The sequence below is a fragment of the Mustela putorius genome, unplaced genomic scaffold, assembly GCF_011764305.1.
Source record: "Mustela putorius furo isolate JIRA1106 unplaced genomic scaffold, ASM1176430v1.1 tig00000174_pilon_pilon_pilon, whole genome shotgun sequence".
Classification (NCBI taxonomy): domain Eukaryota; kingdom Metazoa; phylum Chordata; class Mammalia; order Carnivora; family Mustelidae; genus Mustela; species Mustela putorius.
This window is the reverse complement of record NW_025421304.1, coordinates 1,452,673-1,477,602: the sequence shown is the minus strand read 5'-3', so window position 1 is coordinate 1,477,602 and position 24,930 is coordinate 1,452,673. Positions and strand designations below refer to the sequence as shown.

Genomic DNA, 24,930 nt, shown 5'->3' with positions numbered 1-24,930 from the left:
CTGAGCCACCCAGGCGCCCCAACACTCTTGGATTTACTGGGCCTTATTGCCCAAGAGGCAAAGTGCTTGCCTAGCAGTCTGGACCTGTTGCAGAGTCACAGAGCCCTCTTTTGTTCTGGGTCCTACTCAAAACTAGCAGCTTTTCACATCACTTGGTAAGTGGGAAGTAACATGCCCCAATGAGGAAGAGGTTGCCTCCAAAATCCAGAGGTCCACTAGGCTTTGTGCCTCTTTTTTAGTTGTAGGAGGAGCCAGATGCAACAACTTAGAAGGGATATCATGACATGCCCCACACCACTGGATCTCTAGAAGTTTCACTGAGGTAATAGAAGGCCTCTTAGGTTTTTGTTAGATTTATTTCCCAACCCTGACATTCAGATGTCTTATCAGTAAATCTATAGAGTAGTTGTCATTTCTTGCTCGCAAGGTCCAATGGCATAATGTCATCAATGAAATTGACCAATATGACATCTTGTGGAAGGGAAAGAGAACGGAGATCCCTGTGAACTAAGTTATTATACATGGAAACTAAATTATAGGGCCAGGGAGCTGATGTACCCCTGAGGTAGGATACTGAAATTATTTACTTGTTTTTGCCAAGTGAAAACAATTGGTTCTGGTTGTCTTTATTAACAGGGATGGAGAGGGAAAATAAACAGAGCAGTACTCACATGGCAGATACCAAGGAAATGTGTTAGTTTGTTAATTTGTTTAGGTAATGAAAACACATCTGGTAAAACAGCTGCAGCTGGAGTCACCACCAGCTTAACCCATTGTCATTCTCCAAAATTTCTGTTGTCTGCAGAGGCCATATAGGCAAGTTGAATGGGGATATGCTGGGAATTCATCACCCCTGCATTTATATGTTCTTAGTAGTGGCACTAATCTCTGCAGTCCCTCCAGGAATGCAGTATTTCTTTTGGTCTATTATTTATTTTTAGGTAGAGGTAGTTTTGGTAGTTTCTACTTGTCCTTTCCTCACTCAGCAGCCAGAGAGACAGTGCTGAGTATGTCTGTTTCAATTATCCATTCCAGAACTGGGGGGGAAACCACAGGATGGATTCAGGCAAGTGCTGGGTCTGCTGTGAGATGGACCTTAACACTGATCACAGACCTCCTTAAGCCTCTACCCTGAGTGGTAGACCAGTGAGGTTTTGGGTCTCCTGGAATTAGTGTCCGCTCAAAGCCAGTGTCCACGGTTTGATTTTTTCCTTTTCCTCAAAGTTTGGTCTCCCTGGTAAAAGCTGTGGGTTCCTTTAGGAAGACAAGGGGGGAAATTACCAGCATAAATTTTCGGCAGTTTAGCAGGGTTTTTCATTCAAGGTGTTCTGAGTCTGTATACTGGGTCGAGTCTGAGAATTGACTGACAGTCCATGACTTTTTATTATTCAAGTTAGACTTTTGTTCACATGACTAGAACTCTTTCACTTACACAGATCAACTAAGATTTAGACTTCTCATCTATTTCACTTCCACCAAAGTGTACTAACCATACTCTCTGTAACAGATATTTAAAAAAATCTTTCATGTCATTTTGCATTCATTGCAATGTTATTTCATATTTTTAAAATCCACATTTTAAGTTATACTTAAATTTTTAAAAATTTCCACTGGAGGGGCACCTGGATGGCTCAGTGGGTTAAGCCTCTGCCTTCAGCTCAGGTCACGATCTCAGGGTCCTGGGTTCGAGCCCCGCATCAGGCTTTCTGCTCAGCAGAGAGCCTGCTTCCCCCCGCCTCTGCCTACTTGTGATCTCTCTATCAAATAAATAAATGAAATCTTTAAAAAAATTTCCATTGGAAACTTAATTTTTAAGTAAAACCTACGCTTCAGGAAGCTTAACTATTATCGTCTTTTTAGAGGTAAGTGAAGAGGTTGAGAGGACTCAATCTCACACTCATAATATTGCAGTCTCTCATATAGTTACTACATCCAGATGACAACCACACACATTATCTTCCATCCAGATTTTAACTTGCATAAGTTACACTCAAACACACACAAACAAATTTACCAGATCTCTCACATGATCTCCCAGGCATACTCAGCTAAAACTCACATACATCAACCTCAAAGTCACAACGTTTAATCACCTGCCCTTGCACTGTCATACAATTCATGCAGAGACTTGGGTACAGCCACAGACCACTTTCCCATACTTGGGATATCTCACTCAACACCTTGGACAATATCAAGTGCAAACCAACTCATACATGTGATCAAGAATCAGATCCAGGGGCGCCTGGGTGGCTCAGTGGGTTAAAGCCTCTGCCTTCGGCTCAGGTCATGGTCCCAGGGTCCTGGGATCGAGCCCCACGTATGACTCTCTGCTCCGCAGGGAGCCTCTTCCTCCCCTCTCTCTCTTCCTGCCTCTCTGCCTACTTGTGACCTCTGTCGGTCAAATAAATAAATAAAACCTTTAAAAAAAAAAAAAAAAAAAAAAACAGATCCAGAAACACAACCACTTGTTCTCACAGATAAATTTCTTCACATGGCACTTTGAGATAGGAGATTTGCCTCTTCTGGCAGATAATCTGTATTAGTTTCCACCCTTCTCAGTTCTGGTTTCTCATACATACACACTTAGACCCCACAATGTTGCTTCACTCCTCTTCCACGCATACACGTAAGATTCAGATCAGCTCCCCCGGCCCAGGGATCGGTTTCGTCCATCAGGGGGACCAGCCTCCTCCCTTCCCAAGGCGGGACACTTACACATCCAACCGCTCCTGCTAGTCATAGGTAGACCCAGCGCAAACAGCCTCCTACAGAACGTTACAAACTCACTGCCCGCACACTCGCGCCACCCACAAGCATGCGTAATCAATCACAGGTTTCAAATGCCCCTCGCGCCTAAGCCACGTTCTAATACATCACTTCACAATCACTGCGCGCGGTCCCATACGGGTATACAGCCCGACCACTATTTCAAACGGTCTCAAAAACGTTTCACAAACTTATTTCCTCACTCAGGACACAGTCGGTGTAACACACACATCCTCTCCCTCACATCCTCTCCCTGCCTATCAAATTCGTCCTTGGCCACTCGCATCTTCGGACTCAGAAAACACAGTTCACATTGCCACCTTACAAACGAAGGCCGGATCCCTCCGCATCGAATAACAATTATCAAACTACAGCACGTGCGCGTCCACCTTGAGGGAGTAGGGACAGCTACGGTGCCAGGCTTGAAATCCGCCCTCAGAGAAATCCGAGGTCCCCAAATCGGACCCAAATTTCGGGTCTGAGCCTTGGAAGGGGAGAGGTTGTAGAGTCACTCCAAGCTCGGAGTGAAACTGCGCAGGTGCATCCCGAAATGCAGCGAAGGATTTACCTCTTTCAGCTCACGCGTGCTTTCCTTTCGGACTACGTTTCCCAGAGGACACAGCGGTTCAAAGCTAGTTCCGGTAGAAACTTTGGCAGAGTGGTCGGCTGCTGAGACTGGTGAGAGCTTTCTACCCAACCAGCAGAGCGTGCAAGACTAGGTGTGCGGTCTCTCGTGGAATGCGAATCAGAATTTGGACCAGAGCCCTTCCTGAGGATGCTGAAGGTAAGTACTCCTGGAGCTCCAGGCCTTGGCAAGAGGAGTGTCTGGAGTGTTAGGCCTCTGAAGTGCGGGAGCTGCTCTAGGGAGGGTAAATTGGATGGTTGTAAGCTCGTGAAGGGAATTTTGTCTCCGGACTAATGATTTTGTCTCCGGACTAAGTGTATTTGGCGGTTAGTCTTGAGAGCGACTGGATTCGGGAGCGTGCTTTTGTGACCGTGTACTTGTCTGCGTGACCATTTGTGTGAATGGAGTTTGTATGTGATTGTGACCATGATTGCGGGTGGCTATTTCTGTAAGCCTCAGATACTTGAGTAAATGAAAAAAAGCACAATTACACAAAGCGTTACTCCCAGGTTCACATAATCAGGCAGTTAGGGAGACATTCCAGTATCCAACTGTAGATTCATACAACACAAAGCCAAAAAGACGTAATCCAACCCACGTTTATCATAATCGCACAGCCTAAGACCCAGACACCTATATAGTAATACAAAACGACCACTCCCCAATCACAACTCCCCTTATGCCCACTTAACCCTCATCCCCAACAGTTATCTGTAGAGCTCAAACACATCACCAAGTATCATAGAATCACAGTTACTACCATGGTCACAGACAATGTCTACTCCACATCACACACAAGGTCACACAAAGTTTGAGCTTTAAGAAGGGCCTGGTTGGGGGCAGCTGACTGGCTCAGTCAGTACAGCATGGGATTCTTGATCTTGGGGTTGTGAGTTCAGCTCCACATTGATTTTACAGATTACTTCGGAAAGGCCTGGTGTCTCATAGTTCTTCTCTACCTCACTAATTCTGCCATTCACCTTAGAAACACCTAGAGTAGGAGGAAAGAATAGCACTGTTGCACATCCAGAATCAGTGTCTAAGAAGTCTGTGGGGACTGGACAGAGTAGACATGAAGAGGGGAGAAAAATGTCATTCTATATTAGCACTTTGGGAGCTAAGAAGCAGGATCATCTCATGTCTTTTTTTTTAAATCCCTCTCATCCAGCAATATTTTTCTTTGCGCTGAGAGTTTCTTCTAAAGTGGAACTAAGAAGAGGACTAATACATTGAATCTTAAAAACATGGCCCATGTAAGTTGATTTTTTTGTTTCTAATTGATGTCCTTTTTTTCCTATAGTCATATGAATATTTGCATTCTTAATACTGATATTATTGCCTGACTATCGTACAGACTTATTAGTGAGTAAGTGGTGGTTTCAGAATTTTAAAGTCTTCCCTTTTTGCTCCTCTCCTTTCTAACCCAGTGTTCCAGTAAGCAGTCAACGAAATACATACAGAACTGTAAGATACTAAATTTGTTGTTTGAAGCTACTGTATTTGTTACAGCATCAGTAGAAAGTGAACACACCATTTGAATTTGGAGTTTTCTTCATGGGGAGACTGCTTAAATTGATACAGGGCTTTTGGGAGTTTTCTTTCTTTCTTTTTTCTTTTTTTTTGAAGATTTTATTTATTTATTCAAGAGAGAGGGAGAGAGAGAGCAAGTGCACAAGCGGCGGGGAGGGGCAGAGGGGGAAGCAGTCTCCCCACCTAGCCCAGAGCCTGAGCCCAACAGGGAGACTGATGCATGGTTCACTCCAAGGACCCCAGGACCATGACCTGAGCCAAAGGCAGAGGCTCAAACGACTGTGCTACCCAGGCACCCCAGTCTTATTTCTTCTTGAATCAGTTTAGTAATTTGTGTCTCTCAAGAAATTCATTTATTTCTATTTAGTTGCCAGATTTGTTAGTATAAAGTTGTTTATGATATTTCCTTAGTATCCTTTTAATGCCTGTCAGGTCTATAGTAATACTCCCCTCTTAATTCCTGATCTTAATAATTTATGTCTTTTTTCTTAATCAGTATACTAGCAATTTATCAATTTTATTGATCTTTTCAAAGACTAGCTTTTAGTTTTATTGATTTTTCTCTCCAGTTTGCCCTTGCCTTGATTGCTATTTCATTGATTACTGATCTTATTCTTGACTTTTTTTCTGTGTACTTTGGGTTTAATTTTCTTTTCTTTTTTTTTTTTTTTTTTTTTTTTGAGCTCAAGATTCCCTTTTTTCTTTTACCCATGGGCTACTTAAAAGAGCATTCTTTAACTTACAAATTTTTTTTTTTAAGATTTTTAAAAATTTATTTATTTGACAGAGAGAGATCACAGTAGGAGAGAGGAAGGGAAGAGAGAGAGGAAGGGAAGCAGGCCCCCCGCTGGGCAGAGAGCCCGATGTGGGACTCGATCTCAGGACCCTGAGATCATGACCTGAGCCGAAGGCAGTGGCTTAATCCACTGAGCCACCCAGGCGCCCCTTTAACTTACAAATTTTGAGGGACTTTTTCATATCTTTTTGAGAATTCGCTTTTAATTTATTCAATTCTTTTGTGGTCAGAGAACATACTTTGTAATATCAATCCTTCTAAATTTATTGAGACTTATTTTTGGCCCAAAATGTGGACTATCTTGGCGAATGCTCAATGTGCATTTGGGGGAGGGGGAAAGCTGTGTTATACTACTGACAGATAGTGTTTATCAGTTAGGTCAAGTGTTTTGTAGTAGTACTCAACACTTCTATATCTTTTCTGATTTTTTTTGGTCATTTGGTCTATCAATTACTGAGAGAGGACTGTTGAAACTTACAAATACAGCTGTTGATTTGTCTGTTACAATTCTGTCTGTTTTGCTTTATGTTTAGAAATTCTGTTAGTAGGTGCATGCATACTTAGGATTGCTATGAGCTTCTTTTAAAAGTTTACTTATTTTAAAAAAAAAAAAAAAAAAAAAAAAAAAAAAAGTTTACTTATTTTTAAGTGATCTCTATACCCAGAGTGGGGCTCAAGCTCACAACCCTGAGATCAAGAGTTGCATGTCCTTCGGACTGAGCCAGCCAAGTACCCCCAAATTCCTATATCCTCTTGATGAATTGACACCTTTATTATGAAATGTTCCTAGTGGTAATATTCTTTTTCTTGCATTATGTTTATTAATATAACTGCTTCAGCTTTCTTTTATTGTTATTTCATGGCATATCTTTTTTTTTTAAGATTTTTAAAAATTTATGAAGGCAGACGCTTAACGGAGCCACATCTTTTTTTAAAAGATTTTATTTATTTATTTGACAGACAGAGATCACACGTAGGCAGGGAGGCAGGCAGAGAGAGAGAGGAGGAAGCAGGCTCCCCGCCAAGCAGAGAGCCCGATGTGGGGCTCAATCGCAGGACCCTGAGATCATGGCCTGAGCCGAAGGCAGAGGCCTTAACCCACTGAGCCACCCAGGTGCCCCTCTTTTTCCATCCTTTTAACTTTCTTTAGCCTTTTTTTTTTTTAAGGTTTATTTATTTACTTATTTATTTTGAGATTTTATTTGTCAGAGTGAGAGAGAGCACAAGCAGAGGGAGCAGCAGGCAAAGGGATAAGCAGGCTCCCCAATGAGCAAGGAGCCCAATGAGGGACTTGATCCCAGGACCCTGGGATCATGACCTGAGCCAAAGGCAGATGCTTAACCGACTGAACCACCCAAGTGTCCCTATTTTAACTTACTTTAGGTGTATCTCATATAACAGCATAAAGTTTGGTCTTGATTTTTTTTTAAATTTTATTTATTTATTTGACAGACCGAGGTCCCATAGTAGGCAGAGAAGCAAGCAGAGAGAGAGAGAGATGGGAAGCAGGCTCCCCGCTGAGCAGAGAGCCTGATGCGGGGCTTGATCTCAGGACCCTGAGATCATGCCCTGAGCTGAAGGTAGAGGCTTAACCCATTGAGCCACCCAGATGTCCCTGGTCTTGCTTTTTTATCCAGTCTTTTGATCTCTGCCTTTGAGAATCTAGAGCAGAGGTTAGCAATCTGTGGCATGCTGACCATCCAGCCCACAGCTGTGTATGGTAATTTAATATTGATAAAAGTGATATCTCAAAACTGCAGGCTAAAGATTGACTTTTTAATTGAGATATAATTGGCATGTAACATTATATTAATTTTGGATGCACAACATAGTGGTTTAGTATATGAATATGTTACAAAATGATCACTGCAGTATAGGTAATATCCATTACCACACGTAGTTAGTTTTCTTTCTTGTGATGAATACTTTTCAGATCTAGTCTTTTAGCAACTTTCAAATATACAATACAGTATTAATAGCTGTAGTCACCATGTTGTACATAATATCCCTAGGGATTATTAATCTTATAACTGGAAGTTTATATCTTTTGACCAGCTTCATCCATTTCACCACCCTCCCCCACCATCTGACAACCACCAGTCTGTTCTTTGTATCTATGAGTTTGATTTTGTTTTCTGTTTTTAAATTTCACAAATAAGTCTTTTTCTGTCTGACTTATTTCACCTATTGTAATGCCATCGGGGTCCATCCAGGTCTTTGGAAATGTAAGATTTCCCTTTTTTTTTCCTTCAAGATCTTATTTTATTTATTTTTTAATTTATTTGAGAGAGAGCATGAACAAGAGGAGGAGCAGAAGGAGAGGGATAGGGACAAGCAGACTCCCCTGTGAGGAGCGCAACGTAGGGCTTGATCCCAGGATCCTGAGATAATGACCTGAGCTGGGATCAAGAATCAGACACTTTGGGCTCCTGGGTGGCTCAGTAGTTAAGCATCTGCCTTTGGCTCAGGTCATGATCCCAGAGTTCTGGGATCAAGCCCCCCCATCGTGCTCCCTGCTCATTGGGGATCCTGCTTCTCCCTCTCCCTCTGCCTGTTGCTCCCTCTACTTGTGCTCACTCTGTGTCAAATAAATAAATAAAATCTCTTAAAAATTAAAAAAAAAAAAAAAAACAGTTGGACATTTAGCTGACTGAGCCACCCAAATGCTCCTCCTTTTTTTCCTTAATGGTTGAATAATATTCTTGTGTATGTGTATCATATTTTCTGTATCCATTCATCCACTGGAAGACACTTAGATTGTTTCTAGTACCTGTGGGACATTTTTATGTCTTCTTTGAAGGAAGGTCTACTCAGGTCCTCTGCCCATTTATAATTCAGATGGTTTAGGGTTTTTTGCTGTTGAGTTGTATGAGTTCTTTATATTTTGGTTACTAAACCCTTATCAGATACATCATTTACAAAAATTTTCTCCATGTAAGTTGCCTTTTCATTTTGTTGATGGTTTCACAGAAGATTTTTGGTTTGATGTAGTCCCATTTGTTTATTTTTGCTTTTGTTGCCTTTGCTTTTTTGGTATCATATCCAAAAAGTCATTGCCAAGTACCTTTACTGCCTATGATTTCCTCTAGAGGTTTTATAATTTCAGGTTTTACATTCAAGTCTTTAATCCATTTTGAGTTGATTTTTATGTATGGTATAAGATAGTGGTACAGTTTAATTCTTTGTCGTGTGGCTGTCCAGTTTTCCCAGCATCATTTATTGAAGAGACTGTCCTTTCCCCATTGTATATTCTTGGCTCCTTTGTCATAAATTAATTAGCATTATGTATGGGCTCCCTATTCTGTTTCACTGATCTTTGTGTCTGTTTTTATGCCAGTACCATACTGTTTCAATTATATAGCTTTGTAATGTGGTTTGAAATGAAGGTATGTGATGTCTCAGCTTTGTTCCTTTTTCTCAAGAGTGCTTTCGCTACTTGAGGTCTTTGATGGTTTCATACAATTTTAGTGTTATCTGTTGTATTTCTGTAAAAAATTCCATTAGGATTTGAAGGATTATATTGACTGTAGATTGCTTTGAGTTATACAGTTGTTTTACCACTGATAATTCTTCCATTCCTCATGGGAAAACCTTTTCATTTATTTGTGTCTTTTTCAGTTTTTTCCCTCAGTATCTTACAGTTCTCTGTATAACAATTATTTTGTCTCCTTGGTTAAAGATAGGCTACTGACAAATAGTATTGGGTAACTAGAGCCATTTTCAAAAAACAAAGCCCATTCTTAACTCATCTACCATATAAAATAAACTCTAGTTAAACTGAATTATTTAATTTTTAAAAATGTGATCATAATATTACTAGACTAAAACATGGGAGTACTCCTTCATGACTTTGACGTGAGGTAGGACTTTCTAACTAGGACGCAGAACTCTAGGAACTAAAAGAGAAAGTAGTAACAAAGTTGATTACATAAAAATGAAAAACTGCATGGCAAGAAACATTGGTAAGCAAAGTAGGAAGAGAAATGACAAAATGGGAAAGGTATTTACAATTCACATACAGACACTGAACTTATCATCTAACTTATAAAGACTTAGAAATTTTTTTTTTAAAGATTTTATTTATTTATTTGAGAGAGAGAGAGTAAGAGAGAGCATGAGCGAGGAGAAGGTCAGAGAGAGAAGCAGACTCCCCGTGGAGCTGGGAGCCCGATGTGGGACTCGATCCCGGGACTCCAGGATCATGACCTGAGCCGAAGGCAGTCATCCAACCAACTGAGCCACCCAGGCATCCCAAGACTTAGAAATTTTTAAATGAGACCAAGGGCCCAGTAGAAAAAGAGTCAAAAGGGCATGAATAGAGATTTCACAGAAAAAGAAACATGAAAGACCCTAAAAAAAAAAAAAAATACTCACAATTCAAGAAATCCACTTAAAATTCTATTGACATATAATTTCTTTATCACATTAAATTGATAACACTTGATCTTAGCCAAAAGGCTGAGAAGCGATCACATTAAATTGATAAAAACAAAATGTTTTGACAAAATGCTTTGCTGCCTTGACTGAGGAAACGGGTATTTTCATATATTGCTGGTGTCTGACAAAGTGGTCCAGCTGCTGTAGAGGACGACTTGACAGGATCTACCAAAATTACAAATGCATTTTCCATTTAGACCTAGCAATCTGATTTCTGAGGCTTTCTGGTACAGATATGCCTGTATGTATACAAAGTGACATATTTATAGGACTATTCATTATACTATTGTTTGTTAGAGCAGAAGATTGGAAACAACCAAGTGTTCATCTAGAGATGTCTGGTTAAATAAACTATGATAAAAAATGGAGGATATGTACCTATAGAAAAATAAGGAAACCATTAACTTTAGAATTTAAAAATCAAGCATAGAACAGTGTATATATTATAGTATGTTTCCTTCTGTGTGAAGTGTGCAAAGATATATACATATATTTACTTAATATATATAAATATGTAATATGTATAATATATGTAATATATATAATATATATAGAATATATAGATAGTTGCTTAAAAACATTGCAAAGACACACAAAGAAACTTATAAAATAGCTCATCTATAAGGGGTTAGGAGGTGGAGGAAAAAAGGAAAGGACAAGAGTGGGTGTAAGACATCTGAATGTCTATTTTTTTTTCTGAACCATTTAAGAAAGGAAAATAAAATATAAAAATAAAAACTTGTCATTAAGGTTGGTGGTTTTCTCTACTCATATTCGGCTATATAGATAAAATGAGAATAGGAAGAGAGTTAGATTTATATAGGATTCAGGCTTTGCTTAGCAAGTGTGAAAAGGAAGTCCACATTAGGAGTCATTATCAAGTTGGAGGATTAGATGAATATAGAATTTAAGTTGGGTAAGAGGTGGAGAAGAGGATTGAGTATGGTGAGTGACAATATAAAGGTGACCAGAGAGAAAGACAGTTGGAGATGTCGAAGTTACTATTAGTGATGAGGTCTTAGATAGTGATACAAAGCGTGAACTAGAGTGGAAGACAAGATCATTGGAGAGGAGGTGAGGGAATTGGGAGGGCAGGTTAATAGATGGAATCCTTATATAGATATTTGAAATCACTGAGAATTAAGATAGGAGTAGTGTTGGGAGATGGTGGCACTGAGCCAGGAGCTAAAATTCTTGAGGGGGGAAAATCTAGATGTTAGCAAAGCACTGCAGTAGGTAGAGATAATGCATGTCTGACAAAATGATGACATTAGATTTTAGGGGAGGGACAGTTGCTGGCAACAGCAATGAGAAGAGAGGACAGAATGAATTTGAGGACAGAGTAAGATTGTAGGAGAAAAACCAGCCACCCACATGAGATGTCCTCACAGGAAATGGTGTTGTAAGGGAGGGTTAATTGAATCAGACATGGGAAATCTTTGAACTTTTCCATAATTTTGACTTTTCCAAATAGACATTATTAAGAATTGGTGTAGGGTGTTCTCACTGGGTGGAGAGATATTTTTATAACCCAGCTTCATGGGATGCCTGGGTGGCTCAGTTGGTTGGACGACTGCCTTCGGCTCAGGTCATGATCCCGGAGTCCTGGGATCAAGTCCCACATCGGGCTCCTAGCTCCATGCGGAGTCTGCTTCTCCCTCTGACCTTCTCCTTGCTCATGCTCTCTCTCACTGTCTCTCTCTCAAATAAATAAATAAAATCTATAACCCAGCTTCAGAAGTCACATAGTCATTTCTGTTATACTTTATAAGTTGAGTAAGTCACAGCTGTTTTCCCAGGATCATGTTCAAGGGCCGAGGACATAGACCTTATATCAATGGTGTGGGGGTATGTCAAGGTTACATGGAAGAAGAGCATATGGGATGGGAGTTGTTATTCTGTCTATCCTTGGAATATACAGTCTGCACTGGGTATTTACTAAAGAATTTGCTTGAAAAGTAAAAATGGTTATGACATAATAGTCATACTGATGAAGAAAAATCTTCAAGTCCTTTTTCTCAAGTTGGAGGTTTTCATAAGACATTCTGGAAAGATTATAAAATTTCCAACTATTTTACTTTGTTGGAAACTTCTACTTATTTTTTTAACTTTCTAGATGACTGATTAAGTTTTCCATTCTATACAAGAGAATGTGTCTGCAGAAATTGAATTTTTAAGAGCTCATTTCCACTAAATTCCTTTTTGACCCAGGTCACAAGCTTCCAACCTTTCCCTGTATACTCACTATATACTATATATATATGCTGTTCCTTTCTTTCCTGCTTTCTTTTAGCACCTCTTCTTCCTTTTGAAAAATAGCTCTTATCATTTCAAAAACAGTACTGTGCTCTGTCATTTTAGGGGTTGGTGATGTTCAAAGATGTAGCTATAGATGTCTCTCAGGAGGAATGGGAATGCCTGAACCCCACGCAGAGGAATTTGTACAAAGATGTGATGTTGGAGAACTATAGCAACTTGGTTTCACTGGGTAAGTTCATCTGCCTCTTATAATTTAGAATCTGTTTCTTTGAATTTCTGCTTCCTTTACTATGAATTTTAGGGCCAGGGCCACCTTTCAAATGACTAGATGAATTTTTTCTTTGTATAGGAATGAGCACCCTTAGATGGGGGTGTATCTTCATTTTTCCCATCCTCACCCCTTCCTCTGGTCCTTATAATTGATGTTCTTCTTGACGATTAAAGAACTGAATTGGAATTCTGTGCCATTAAAACTTATGCTTGATTATTTGATTATTTAATATTAATATTAATAAATTCATTGTTAACTAATGGCCAAAGAAACCACTTCATCTTTTTTTTCATTTACACTGTGCTAAACCTGTGGGTGCACTAGAGTAGGTTAAAACTATATATATGGGGTCTGGGTGTGAAGCTCTTTAACTTTCAGTGATGAAACTGATGGACTGGGTCAAGAAATACCACTTACTATTTAGTGTTTAAATGAACAATATTCCATTTCCTACAAAAAATGTGCTTTCTTTTAAACAATTTGGCTTTGGTAGTTAGTTATATGCTAAGAACTTTTCATTTAACATTGAAAAGTATCTGAAATAAGCATACTCAGGAGGTTGTTTTCTCCAAATAGTAAAGTGGAGACCGAAAGCTTACTAATTTAAATAGCATTTTATCACCTATTTATTTGTTTTGTTTTTTATCTTGAGTTTACTGGAATATGAGTATTTAATTTTTTCTTTCTTTTTTTTTTTTGTCTGTAGACTATCAAATACACATTTTGTGCTTTTATTTATTTATTTATTTATTTATTAACCAATTATGAATCATGGTATTTGGGTACTTTGATTTCTCCTTCATCTCCATTTTTTTTCTTATAATCAGGACTTTCTATATCTAAGCCGGCTGTGATCTCTTCATTAGAGCAAGGGAAGGAACCCTGGATGGTTGTGAGGGAAATGACAGGAAGACGGTGCCCAGGTGAGTAAGCAATGATCTAGAGGCAGGAAGCTATTTCAATTGGTCAGAATATTAGGCTGATAAGGTCATTTTAGACAAATTAGGGAAAACCTGATTTCTTTTTTTTTTAGATTTTATTTATTTATTTGATAGAGAGAGATCACAAATAGAGCAGGCAGAGAGAAAGGAGGAAGCAGGCTCCCTGCTGAGCAGAGTGGGGCTCGATCCCAGGACCCTGGGATCATGACCTGGGCCAAAGGCAGAGGCTTAACCCATTGAATCACCCAGGTGCCCCGGAAAACCTGATTTCAAAACTTATTACAACACTATGTATTCAAACAGTTCGGTAGTGGCATAAAGACAGACATACAGACCAGTGCAATATAATAGGGGCATCTAAGTGACTTAGTCACTCTCTTGATATTCAGCTGTTGATATTCTAACTCTCTTGATATTCAAGATCTCTGCGTTGTGAGATTGAACCCCACATTGGGCTCCGTACTCAGCATGGCATCTTGAGATTTTCTCTCTCTCCCCCTCTGCCCCTCTCCACACATGTGCACGCTCTCTCTAAATAAATAAATAAATAATTTAAAAAATGGAATGGAATAAAAAGGTTGGAAATAAACTCCCAAATATATGACCAAATGATTTTATACAAAGGTGCCAAGATCATCCAATAGAACAAAGTTGGATCCTTACCTTATACCATATACAAAAATTAACTCAAAATAGATCAAAGAACTAAATGTAAGACCCCAAACTAGAAGAAAACATAGGGAAAAAGTTCCATGACATTGGATTTGGCAGGGATTTCTGGGCTATAACACCAAGCAAGGTATAGGTAACCAAAGCAAAAATAGATAAATGGGATTATACCAAACCTAAAAATGTCTGTTTATCAAAGGACACAATCAACAGTGTTTATTAATTTTTTAAAAAATTCCTACGAGTTGCTTTATGAGGTGACAGGAATACCTTTTTTTACCTTGATCCATAGTAGTGGATCAAGAACATATGTTCTAATGGTATATTAGGAAAAATTAAGATCAATTAGAAATTGGGGAACTTAAAGAAAATTACATAGACAAAGTAGAGATAGTGGAGGGTTGAGTGCCTGGGTGGCTCAGGTTACATGTCTGCCTTTGGCTCAGGTCATGATCCCAGGGTCCTAGGGTCAAGTCCCACAGTGGGCTCCCTGCTCCCTGTGGAGTCTGCTTATCTCTTTCCCTCTGCCCCTTGCTCATACTCTCTCTCTCTCTCAAATAAATAAAATCTTTAAAAAAAGGATAGCAGAAGGTTGATTGGGATGGAAAGAGGTCCTCTAGGAAAGTACAGGGTCCTGGAGGCCAAGAGTAGGGTCATACTACAGATTAGAGGTCTTTGATGATATCTCTGAATCAGTATTAGTGCTTGTCTGTGTCTACAAAAACGGTTGCTCATACTTTCATAGGAATTATGTAAACCTATAGATGAAGTTAGAGAATTAGCATCTTTACTCTGTTGTCTTCCAATCCATGAACACAGCATGTTTCTTCAAGTATTTTTAAAAATTTCTTTTATCGGGGGGCACCTGGGTGGCTCAGTGGGTTGGGCCGATGGCTTCGGCTCAGGTCATGATCTCAGGGTCTTGGGATCGAGTCCCGCATCGGGCTCTCTGCTCTGCGGGGAGCCTGTTTCCTCCTCTCTCTCTCTCTGCCTGCCTGTCTGCCTGCTTGTGATCTCTGTCTGTCAAATAAATAAATAAATAAATAAATGAATGAATGAAAGATTTAAAAAAAAAAAAAATTTCTTTTATCGGGACGCCTGGGTGGCTCAGTTGGTTAAGCAGCTGCCTTCGGCTCAGGTCATGATCCCAGCGTCCTGGGATCGAGTCCCGCATCGGGCTCCTTGCTCGGCAGGGAGCCTGCTTCTCCCTCTGCCTCTGCCTGCCATTCTGTCTGCCTGTGCTTGCTCTCGTCCTCTCTCTCTCTGATTAAAAAAAAAAAAAAAAATTTCTTTTATTAGCATTTTATAATTTTTATCATATAGATCTTATACATATTTTATTAATTTTTTTACCTCAGTATTCCATTTTTCAGGAGCATTTATAAATGGTATTGCCTTTTTATTTTGGTTGTTGTGTATTGTCAATGTACAGAAGTTCAATTGATTTTATATTCTGTGACCTTATTCAACTCAGTTATTTCCTTGTAGGTTCATTATTATAGTCAGTCATATCATTTGCAAATAGATAGTTTTATTTCCTTTTTTCCCAAACTGTGCACTTTATTTTCTTGCCTTATTGGAATAGCTAGAACTGCAAGGGCCTGTATTAAATAAGGGTGGTAATAATGGACATCCTTTTTAGCAATTTTAGGGGGGAAACATTCAGGATTTGGTGTTTTATCATAAAATATATTAGCTCTAGGTTTTTTGTACATGTCCTTCATGCTCTTTAGGAATTTGAGGAAGTTCCCTTCTCTTCCTAATGCCCTGAGAGGTTTTTTTTTTTATTCAATTAATTAACATAAAATGTATTATTTGTTTCAGGGGTACAGGTTTGTGATTCATTAATCTTCACAATGCCCAGTGCTCACTGAAACACATACCCCCCCCAGTGTCCATCACCCAGTTACCCCATCCTTCCACCTTCCTCCCCTCCAGCAACTTTCTGTTTGTTTCCTATGAGTAGGAGTCTCTTACGGTTTATCTCCCTTACATTGAGAGTTGTTTTAATCATGTGGTTATTAATAGGATCATGGGATTTTTTTCTTCCTTAGTTGTTGATATGATGGATTATATTGATTTTTAAGTATGGAATCAGTCTTTCACACCTGGAATAAATCCCACTTAGTCATTGTATATCATTGTTTTTATACATCATTGAGTTTGGTAAAATTTAATTGTGGATTTTTTTCATCTAAGTTCATGGGGGGTGTTGGTCTGCAGTTATTTTGTGTATGCTGCCTTTGGTTTTGGTATCAGAGTAATCATGGCCTCATAAAGTGCTTTGGAAAGTGTTCTCTTCTGTTTTCTGGAAGAAACTGGTTACAAGATTCTGGGAATGTTTGGTAAAATTCTTCAGTGAAGCCATGTGGACTTGGAGATTTCTTTTTTGGGATCTTCTAAATTATAAATTTGATTTATTACTTTTTTTTAAAGATTTTATTTGAGAGAGGACAGAGAACATGAGCAGGGGTAGGGGCAGAAGGAGAGGGACAGGCAAATTCCCCACTGAGTGTGGAGTCAGATGCAGAGCTCAATCCCAGGACCCTGAGATCATGACCTGAGCCAAGTCAGATGCTTAACTAAATGAGCCACACAGGCACCCCAAATTTGATTTCTGTAATAGTTACCAAACTACTCAGATGACCTATTCATGTTGGCTAAGTTTTGGTAGTTTCAGATTTTCAGGTAATTAGGTCCATTTCTTCTAAGTTTTCAAGGTTGTGAATGTAAGGTTATATGTTTCTTTTTTTTTTTTTTTAAGATTTTATTTATTTGACAGACAGAGATCACAAGTAGGCAGAGAGGCAGGCAGAGAGAGGAAGGGAAGCAGGCTCCCCGCTGAGCAGAGAACTTGATTCAGGGCTCGATCCCAGGACCCTGGGATCATGACCCAAGCCAAACGCAGAGGCTTTAACCCACTGAGCCACCCAGGCACCCCGGTTATAGGTTATTAACCTTATAATTGTGTGTATATATGTATATAATCCATATATGTATGTCCTCATAGTCCTTAATTTTTTTGTTGTTGTTGAGACTTCCTCTTTCACCCATAGAGTACTTAGAAGTGTGTTATTCGGAGATGTCTGGAGTTTTTCCTGTTGCCTTTCTTTTATTGATTTATACTTTAATTCCATTATGGTCTCATGTGAAAGAGGGAACAGTCCACAGTCTTCCCTTATGTTTGATCCCAACAGCAATTTCAGAGGTTCCCAAGACCACCCTTAGATAATTCACTTAAGTCAGAACTCACTGAAAGCTGTCATCCTCACAGTTGTTTTTTTTTTTTTTAAGATTATTTATTTATTTGAGAGAGAGACAGTGAGAGAGAACATGAGCGAGGAGGTCAGAGGGAGAAGCAGACTCCCCATGGAGCTGGGAGCCCCATGTGGGACTCGATCCCGGGACTCCAGGATCATGACCTGAGCTAAAGGCAGTCGTCCAACCAACTGAGCCACCCAGGCGCCCCCACAGTTAAGTTTTTTACAGCAAAGGGATACAGATTAAAGTCAGCCAAGGGAAGAAACACATGGGTAGAATGTTAGGATCCGTGATCAAAGGAACGAGACTGACACAAAGCAAAAATCAAACAAAGCTTTATTTCAGCCAAGCATCAAAAATCAAACTGACTGGTAGGGGCCATCTCTTACGAAGAGACAATGACGATGACACCGACCAGGTCACTCCCAAGGCGGCCGCTCGGATGAGGCCGCTCTGGACGAGGCCGCTGCGCAGATGAGGCCACTCCAGAGGAGGCCGCTCCTAGGACGAGGCCCTCCCAGGTCGGAGCCGCTCTCAAGAGGCCACTCTGGAGGAGGCCGCTCCCAGGAGGAGGCCACTGCTGACGAGGTCACTCCCCGGAAAGGGCCGCTCCCCATAATGATGCCACTCCAGCGAGGCCGCTTGCGTTGGCGCCTCGGCCTGGGGGTGTGTGGCTGGGGCCTGGCGGGGGCGAGGCCACTTGTGGCCGGGCCGCGGCTCAGTGGTGGCAAGGCTGCTCACTGTGGCGAGGCTGCTGGCGGTGAGGCTGTTGACGGCGAGGCTGTTCACCGTGGCGCTACTGCCTACGACTACGGTAACCAGGATGATCACGACGCACCCAACGACCATGATGACCACGACGCTCCGACTCTCCCAAAGTACCCTAAGGGCTATAACAACGGCTATTCTAACAGCTATTCTAACAGCTATCCTAACGGCTATTCTAACTGCTATTCTAACGGCTATTCTAATGGCTTTCCTAACAGCTATAATAACGCTCTTCTAACTCCTCCTCCTACTCCAACGGCTGTTCTGACTCCCCCTACTACTCTAACGGCTATTCTGACTCCTCCTACTACTCTCCACAGTAAACATATGTGCGCCCCACTGATTGGATGTCTCCATCCGACCTGGCCTGCCCCTATATCTGGGGTTTGCAACTAAGTTCCTCTGGCTAACCAGGCCCTTACAGGTAGAGCCCAGGATATTTCCAGACATGGAGCTTCCAGTTGCACTCACCCAGTGTAGTCATGGACAATACTAACTTTTCCCATCAACTGTGTGTAACTATACCATGTAGCATTGCCAGAGAGGGAAACTAACCTGAATACTGGTGTCCAGAACTTTATTGGGCTCTGGTTTGGCTGCCCAAGTGGTTGGCCTTTCTATTTTCAGCCTCTCAAGAGGTAGAGCTGATACCTTTAGATACCTTTAGATTCCTGCCTCTCTGCTCGCTGCTCAGTGAGAATTGATACCACACAGCTCAAAGCCTACATCATAAATCCCATTGTTAGACTGTCTGGTAGCTATGGTCCTAAACAAAGATGTAGAGATTTTCTCCCTGGAGATGAAGACAAAAGACAGATCTCTCTTTGGTGAAGTTTAAATTCTTTACTATACATCATAGAATATACTCTGTGTGATTTTGATTCCTTTAAATTTAAGATTTGCTTTACAACTTAGAATGGGGCGCCAGTTAAACGACCGTCTACCTTCAGCTCAGGTCATGATCTTGGGATCCTGGGATTGAGTCCTGTATCAGGCTCCCTGCTTAGCAGGGAGTCTGTTTCTCCCTCTGCCCCTCCACTCCCTCTGCCCCTCTGCCTTGGGGCGCCTGCTGGCTCAGTCATTAAGTGTCTGCCTTTGCCTCAGGTCATCGTCCCAGGGTCCTGGGGTTGGCCCCGTATCAGGCTCGCTGCTCAGTGGGAAGCCTGCTTCTCCCTCTCCCACTCCTCTTGCTTGTGTTCCCTCTCTCACTCTGTCTCTTCTCTGTCAAATAAACTTTAAAAAGCTTCAAAATGAGACATTAAAAAAAAAAGAAGGTCTGTCTTGGGGAATGTTCATTGTGTGCTTGAAAACATTGTGTATTCTGCTGTTGTTGGGTGACATGTTCCATTCAGTTCTTCTATATCCTTGCTGATTTTCTGTGTGGTAGTTGTATCAGTTGCTGAGAGCAGGGCATTTGAATCACCAGGTATAATAGTGCTTTGTCTCTTTCTCTTTTCAGCTCTATCAGTTTTTGCTTCATGTATTTCGAAACTCTGTCAGTGGTACTTACTAGTTTTCTTTATTCTGAATCTATTTTATCTGATATTAATATAGCTATTTCTACTTTTTTAAAAATTTCTACTTTCTTTTGATTAAGGTGTACATGATACACATTTTTCCACTCCTGCTTCCAACCTACCTATGTCATGTTTGAAGTGAGTTTCTTATAGTCACAGTGTTGGTAGTCACACTGTCCATTGTGCCAGTGTCAGTCTTTTAATTGTGATTTAGTATTTTAAAGGTATTGTGAAGTACTTTAAAGGTATATAATAAAATAATAAAATACGTGAAGTATTTTTAAATTTACCTTTAAAATAATTATCGAAAAGATTATTGATATATGAAGGCTTATATCTACCTTTTTCTTTGTTATGTTTTCTTTTAAAGATTTTATTTGAGTATTAGAGAGAGTGCAAGTAGGGGGAGTGATGTGTGGGTGGGGGGAGGGGCAGAGGGAGAAACAGACTCCCTGCTAAGCAGGGAGCCTGATACAGGACTTAATCCCAGGATCCCAAGATCATGACCTGAGCTGAAGGTAGACGGACATTTAACTGACTGAGCCACTCAGGCTCCCCAGCCATTTTGTTGTTTTCTTCCATTTCTTGTTCTTCTGTTTCTTGTTTCTTGCCTATGAGTTACTCAGAGGTTTCTAGAGTACCATTTTGACTTATGCTTTTTAATATGTTGCTTTTGTTTTTTTATTTTTATTTTATTGTTTGTTCTGAGTATTAGCATATATGTACATACCTTTCACAGCCTGCTGGTTTTGATATTTTACCACTTAAAGTGAAGTATAGAAACCTTACATCCATTTAGATCCCTTTATCTTCCCCACACTTTTAGTATGATTGTTTTAAGTATTTCTTCTATATACATTGATCACCACAAGAGGTAGTGTTAAAATTTTTGCTTTACCATAAAGTAGGACTAAAGGAACTCATGGGGTAAAGGGTAGCCTGGTATTTTTTTTTTCTTTTTGCTCATTCTATTATTCTTTCCTTTCTGAAGTTCTGAGCCTTCTTCTGTTATTATTTTCTTTGTTTTGGAAGAGGTTCCTTTAGCCACTCTTTAAGGGCATGTGTGCAACAAAATTCTGTTATAGTTTTCCTTCATCTGAGAATGCCTGTATTTCTTCTTTATTCCTTAAGAATAGTTTGAATGAGGGGCAGCTGGGTGGTGCAGTCGGTTGAACGTCTGACTCTTGGTTTCAGCTCTGGCATGATCTCAGGCGTGAGACTGAGCCCCACATTGGTTCTGCGCTCAACTTGGGGTCTGCTTGAGTTTCTCTCCCTCTGCCTCGCCCCTTCACATATTCTCTTTAAAATAAATTAAGTCTTTATAAAAGGAAGAAAAAGAACAGTCTCAATGGGTATAGCATTTGAGGTTAACAGTTATTTTCTTTTACTACTTGAAAATTATTGTGCTGTTTCCTTTTGATCTCCATGGTTTCAAATGAAAAATCTAGTCTTTTGAAATGGTGTTTATCATCAATATATAATATGAATTTTATTTTATTTTTTATTTTAAGATTTTATTTATTTATTTGACAGAGAGATCACAAGTAGGCATAGAGGCAGGCAGAGAGAGAGAGAGAGGAGGAAGCAGGCTCCCTGCTGAGCAGAGAGCCCGATGCGGGACTCGATCCCAGGACCCTGAGATTATGACCTGAGCCACCCAGGCGCCCATAATATGAATTTTATTTTAAAGACTTTATCTAGTTTTTAGAAATGGATGTCTTGGTTTTGAGTTCTTTAACAAGTCACTGAGTTGTACACTTCCAAATCATGAAACTGGTAGATTTTGTGTCATATGAGCTTTACCACATACACAAAATCAGTAAAAATGGACAAAAGACCTGAGTTCCCAATCTTCTTTATTAAAGAAGATATGCAGGGATACCTGGGTGGCTCAGTGGGTTAAGTGACTGCCTTCAGCTCAGGGCATGATCTCAGGGTCCTGGGATTTAACCCTGCATCAGGCTCTCTGCTCATCAGGGAGCCTGCTTCTCCCCCCCACCCCTCTCTCTGCCTACTTGTGATCTCTCTGTCAAATAAATAAATAAAATCTTAAAAAAATAAAGAAGATATGCAGTTGGCCAATAAACGTACAAAAAAATGTTCAGCCTCACTTGTCATCAGGGAAATTGCAAATCAAACCATAGTGCAGTATCATGACATATCTGCCAGGATGCCTGAATGAATGTAAGATTGACAATAACAAGTGCTGGTGAGGATGTGAAGAACTGGAACTTTTTTATAGTTTGATGAGAAAATGAGGAAACTATTGGATAGTGTCAACGAACTCTGAACAAATGTATATCCCATGATGCAACAATTTCATTTACAAGAATGTTCATAGCAGTACTAATAACAGTAGCTAACAATTGAAAACAGCCCGAAAGTCCATCACTATGAAAATAGAAAACTAATAGAAAAATAAATTATGTTAGAACAGAATGCTTTATACAGCTGTCAATCTTAAAGTTTTTTCTTCTGAAACAGCCTCCTAAAAGCTCTAAGATAAGAACAACTTTGGCAAAAAAAAAAAAAAAAAAAAAAAAAAAGAATGACTTTGGCATGTCCTAATGGTTGAAAGGAGGTTAGTATTGTAGCACACCAATAAAACAGAAATGGACTCAAAATGAGGCCTTATAAGTACCAGAGGGCCTTATGTTCTCATGACAAAGAATTGGATTTTTAAATTTCAGTTCCATAGGAAGCTATTTGGGTTTGGTTATAATTTTGGCTGCATGTGACAGAGACAAAAAAAATAATAATGGCTAAACTATATAGAAGATTAATTTTCTCTTGCATTGAAGTCCAGGCTAAAGTGTAAGCTCTGCTCTGCAAAACCATGACACCACATCCACATTGCAGTCTGAGGAAATGGGAGAATAAAGGACATAGGTCATGGGCCACCTGGCTTATAACCTTTCAGAAGCTACTGTATAATACAGTATTATATATAATACAGTATTCTGTCTTTTTAAGACAGAATTTAGTTACATCGCATATTCTGTAAAAGAGTCTGGGAAATGCAATGTTTATATTGAGCAGCCTTGTTCTCAACTAAAAAACTGGGTTCAGTCAATATACAATATACATTTGTGGGCAATTAGCAGTCTCCATATCATAATTCTTTGGCCTGGTGGAAATTGTTAAAATACACTCTTGTACATGCTTATTAAATTATTCTCATTCTACACTGACTGTGGTAGATACTGATTGATTTGATTCAGAATATTTCTTAAACATCCATAATTGCAACAAACTCTGAGGTAGATCACATTTTCAGAACCATTGGGGCGCCTGTCTGGCTTAGTCAGTTGAATGTTTGGCTCTTGGTCTCAGGGTTGTGGGTTCAAGCCCCATCTTGGGTGTAGAGATTGTTTAAAAATAAAATCTTCAAAAAAAAAAAATTCACACCCCCTGACTTGACTTGTTATTTAACTCTCACCTTCTCCTATGAGCTCTCCTTTCTCTGTGTTCTGTGTTCTCCTTACCCTTTTTTTTTTTCATTCAGTTGCACGATGGTATTGAAGAGCTCTCCAAGCCTTTCATTTCTTATGTGAATTATTTTTCAGTTACCTCTCTTTTATACCATAGATATGATACTTATTTTCTAACACAAAGCCAGCAATTAAAATGTGTTTCTTATCTTTCAGAGTTGGTGTCCAGGTGTGAGACCAAGAAGTTATCTCCAAAAAGAGACATTTATGAGACAGAGCCATCCCAATGGGCTGTCATGGAACAATTTAAAAGTCACATCCCTGAGAAGTCCAGTTTCAGAAATATTTGGGAATGCAGTAGTCACTTTGAGACACAACAGGAACAGGAGGGCTATTTCAGGCAATTCGTTATCAACCATGAACCCATGCCTATATTTAACCAACATACTTTACTCACTCAGGAATTTTATAATAGAGAGAAAATTTTTGAATGTAAAGAATGTAGAAAAAACTTCAGTTACCATTTATTTTTTAGTCATCACAAAAGAACTCATTCTAAAGAAAAACTTTCTGAATGTAAGGAATGTGCAGAAACTATTAATACATTGTATCTTACTAAACAGAGAATTCAAAATAGTAGCAAGGGCAATGAATGTAAGGAATGTTGGAGGGCTTTTCTTCATTGTTCACAACTTAAACAACACCTGAGAATCCATAATGGTGAAAAACACTATGAATGTAAAGAATGTGGAAAGGCCTTTAATTATGGCTCAGAACTTATTCTGCATCAGAGAATTCACACTGGTGAAAAACCCTATGAATGTAAGGAATGTGGGAAGGCCTTTAGGCAGCGATCACAGCTTACTCAACATCAGAGACTTCATACGGGTGAAAAACCTTATGAATGTAAACAATGTGGAAAGGCTTTTATTCGTGGCTTTCAACTTACTGAACATCTTCGACTCCATACTGGTGAGAAACCCTATGAATGTAAAGAATGTGGGAAGACTTTTAGGCATCGCTCACACCTTACCATACATCAGAGAATTCATACTGGTGAGAAACCCTACGAATGTAGAGAATGTGGGAAGGCCTTTAGCTATCACTCAAGCTTCTCTCACCATCAGAAAATTCATTCTGGCAAAAAACCTTATGAATGTAGTGAATGTGGGAAGGCCTTTTGTGATGGCTTACAACTTAGTCTACATCAGAGGATTCATACTGGTGAGAAACCCTATGAGTGCAAGGAATGTGGGAAGTCTTTTAGACAGGGCTCACACCTCAAAAGACATCAGAGAATTCATACTGGTGAGAAACCTCATGAATGTATGATATGTGGTAAGGCCTTTAGACTTCATTCACACCTTATTCAACATCAGAGAATACATACTGGTGAGAAGCCCTATGAATGTAAGGAATGTGGGAAGGCCTTTAGCTATCATTCAAGCTTCTCACACCATCAGAGAATTCATTCTGGGAAGAAACCTTACGAGTGTGGAAAGGCCTTTAATCATGGCTTGCAATTTAATCTACATCAGGGACTTCATACTGTTGAGATGCCAGTAAGATTTCCTCTCCTTTCTCCCCATCCTAGTCTAACATCATGATATCATTTTTAGAAATATTGGTTTTCCTTTAATGTAAAAGTTGGTAAAATAA

At 39.7% G+C, this 24,930-nt stretch overlaps 1 protein-coding gene and 2 pseudogenes across 1 annotated transcript; 1 reads left to right on the top strand and 2 right to left on the bottom strand.

The window, feature by feature from the left end:
• Positions 1 to 44: 44 nt before the first annotated feature.
• Positions 45 to 2,817, bottom strand: LOC123391020 (annotated as a pseudogene).
• Positions 2,669 to 24,930, top strand: ZNF461 (zinc finger protein 461). Its single transcript, XM_004765008.3, has 5 exons — positions 2,669 to 3,550; positions 4,560 to 4,644; positions 12,516 to 12,642; positions 13,512 to 13,607; positions 23,488 to 24,930. Exons 2-5 carry the CDS (start codon positions 4,636 to 4,638, stop codon positions 24,876 to 24,878), a joined length of 1,623 nt encoding a protein of 540 aa, XP_004765065.1. The 5' UTR covers positions 2,669 to 3,550; positions 4,560 to 4,635; the 3' UTR covers positions 24,879 to 24,930.
• On the bottom strand, positions 10,082 to 10,187 carry LOC123391059 (annotated as a pseudogene).

Excerpts from the sequence above, each read along its gene's own strand:
- ZNF461 (XM_004765008.3), top strand. Across the intron at positions 12,643-13,511 it reads TAGCAACTTGGTTTCACTGG|GACTTTCTATATCTAAGCCG; the intron begins GTAAGTTCATCT and ends TCTTATAATCAG. Across the intron at positions 13,608-23,487 it reads GACAGGAAGACGGTGCCCAG|AGTTGGTGTCCAGGTGTGAG; the intron begins GTGAGTAAGCAA and ends CTTATCTTTCAG.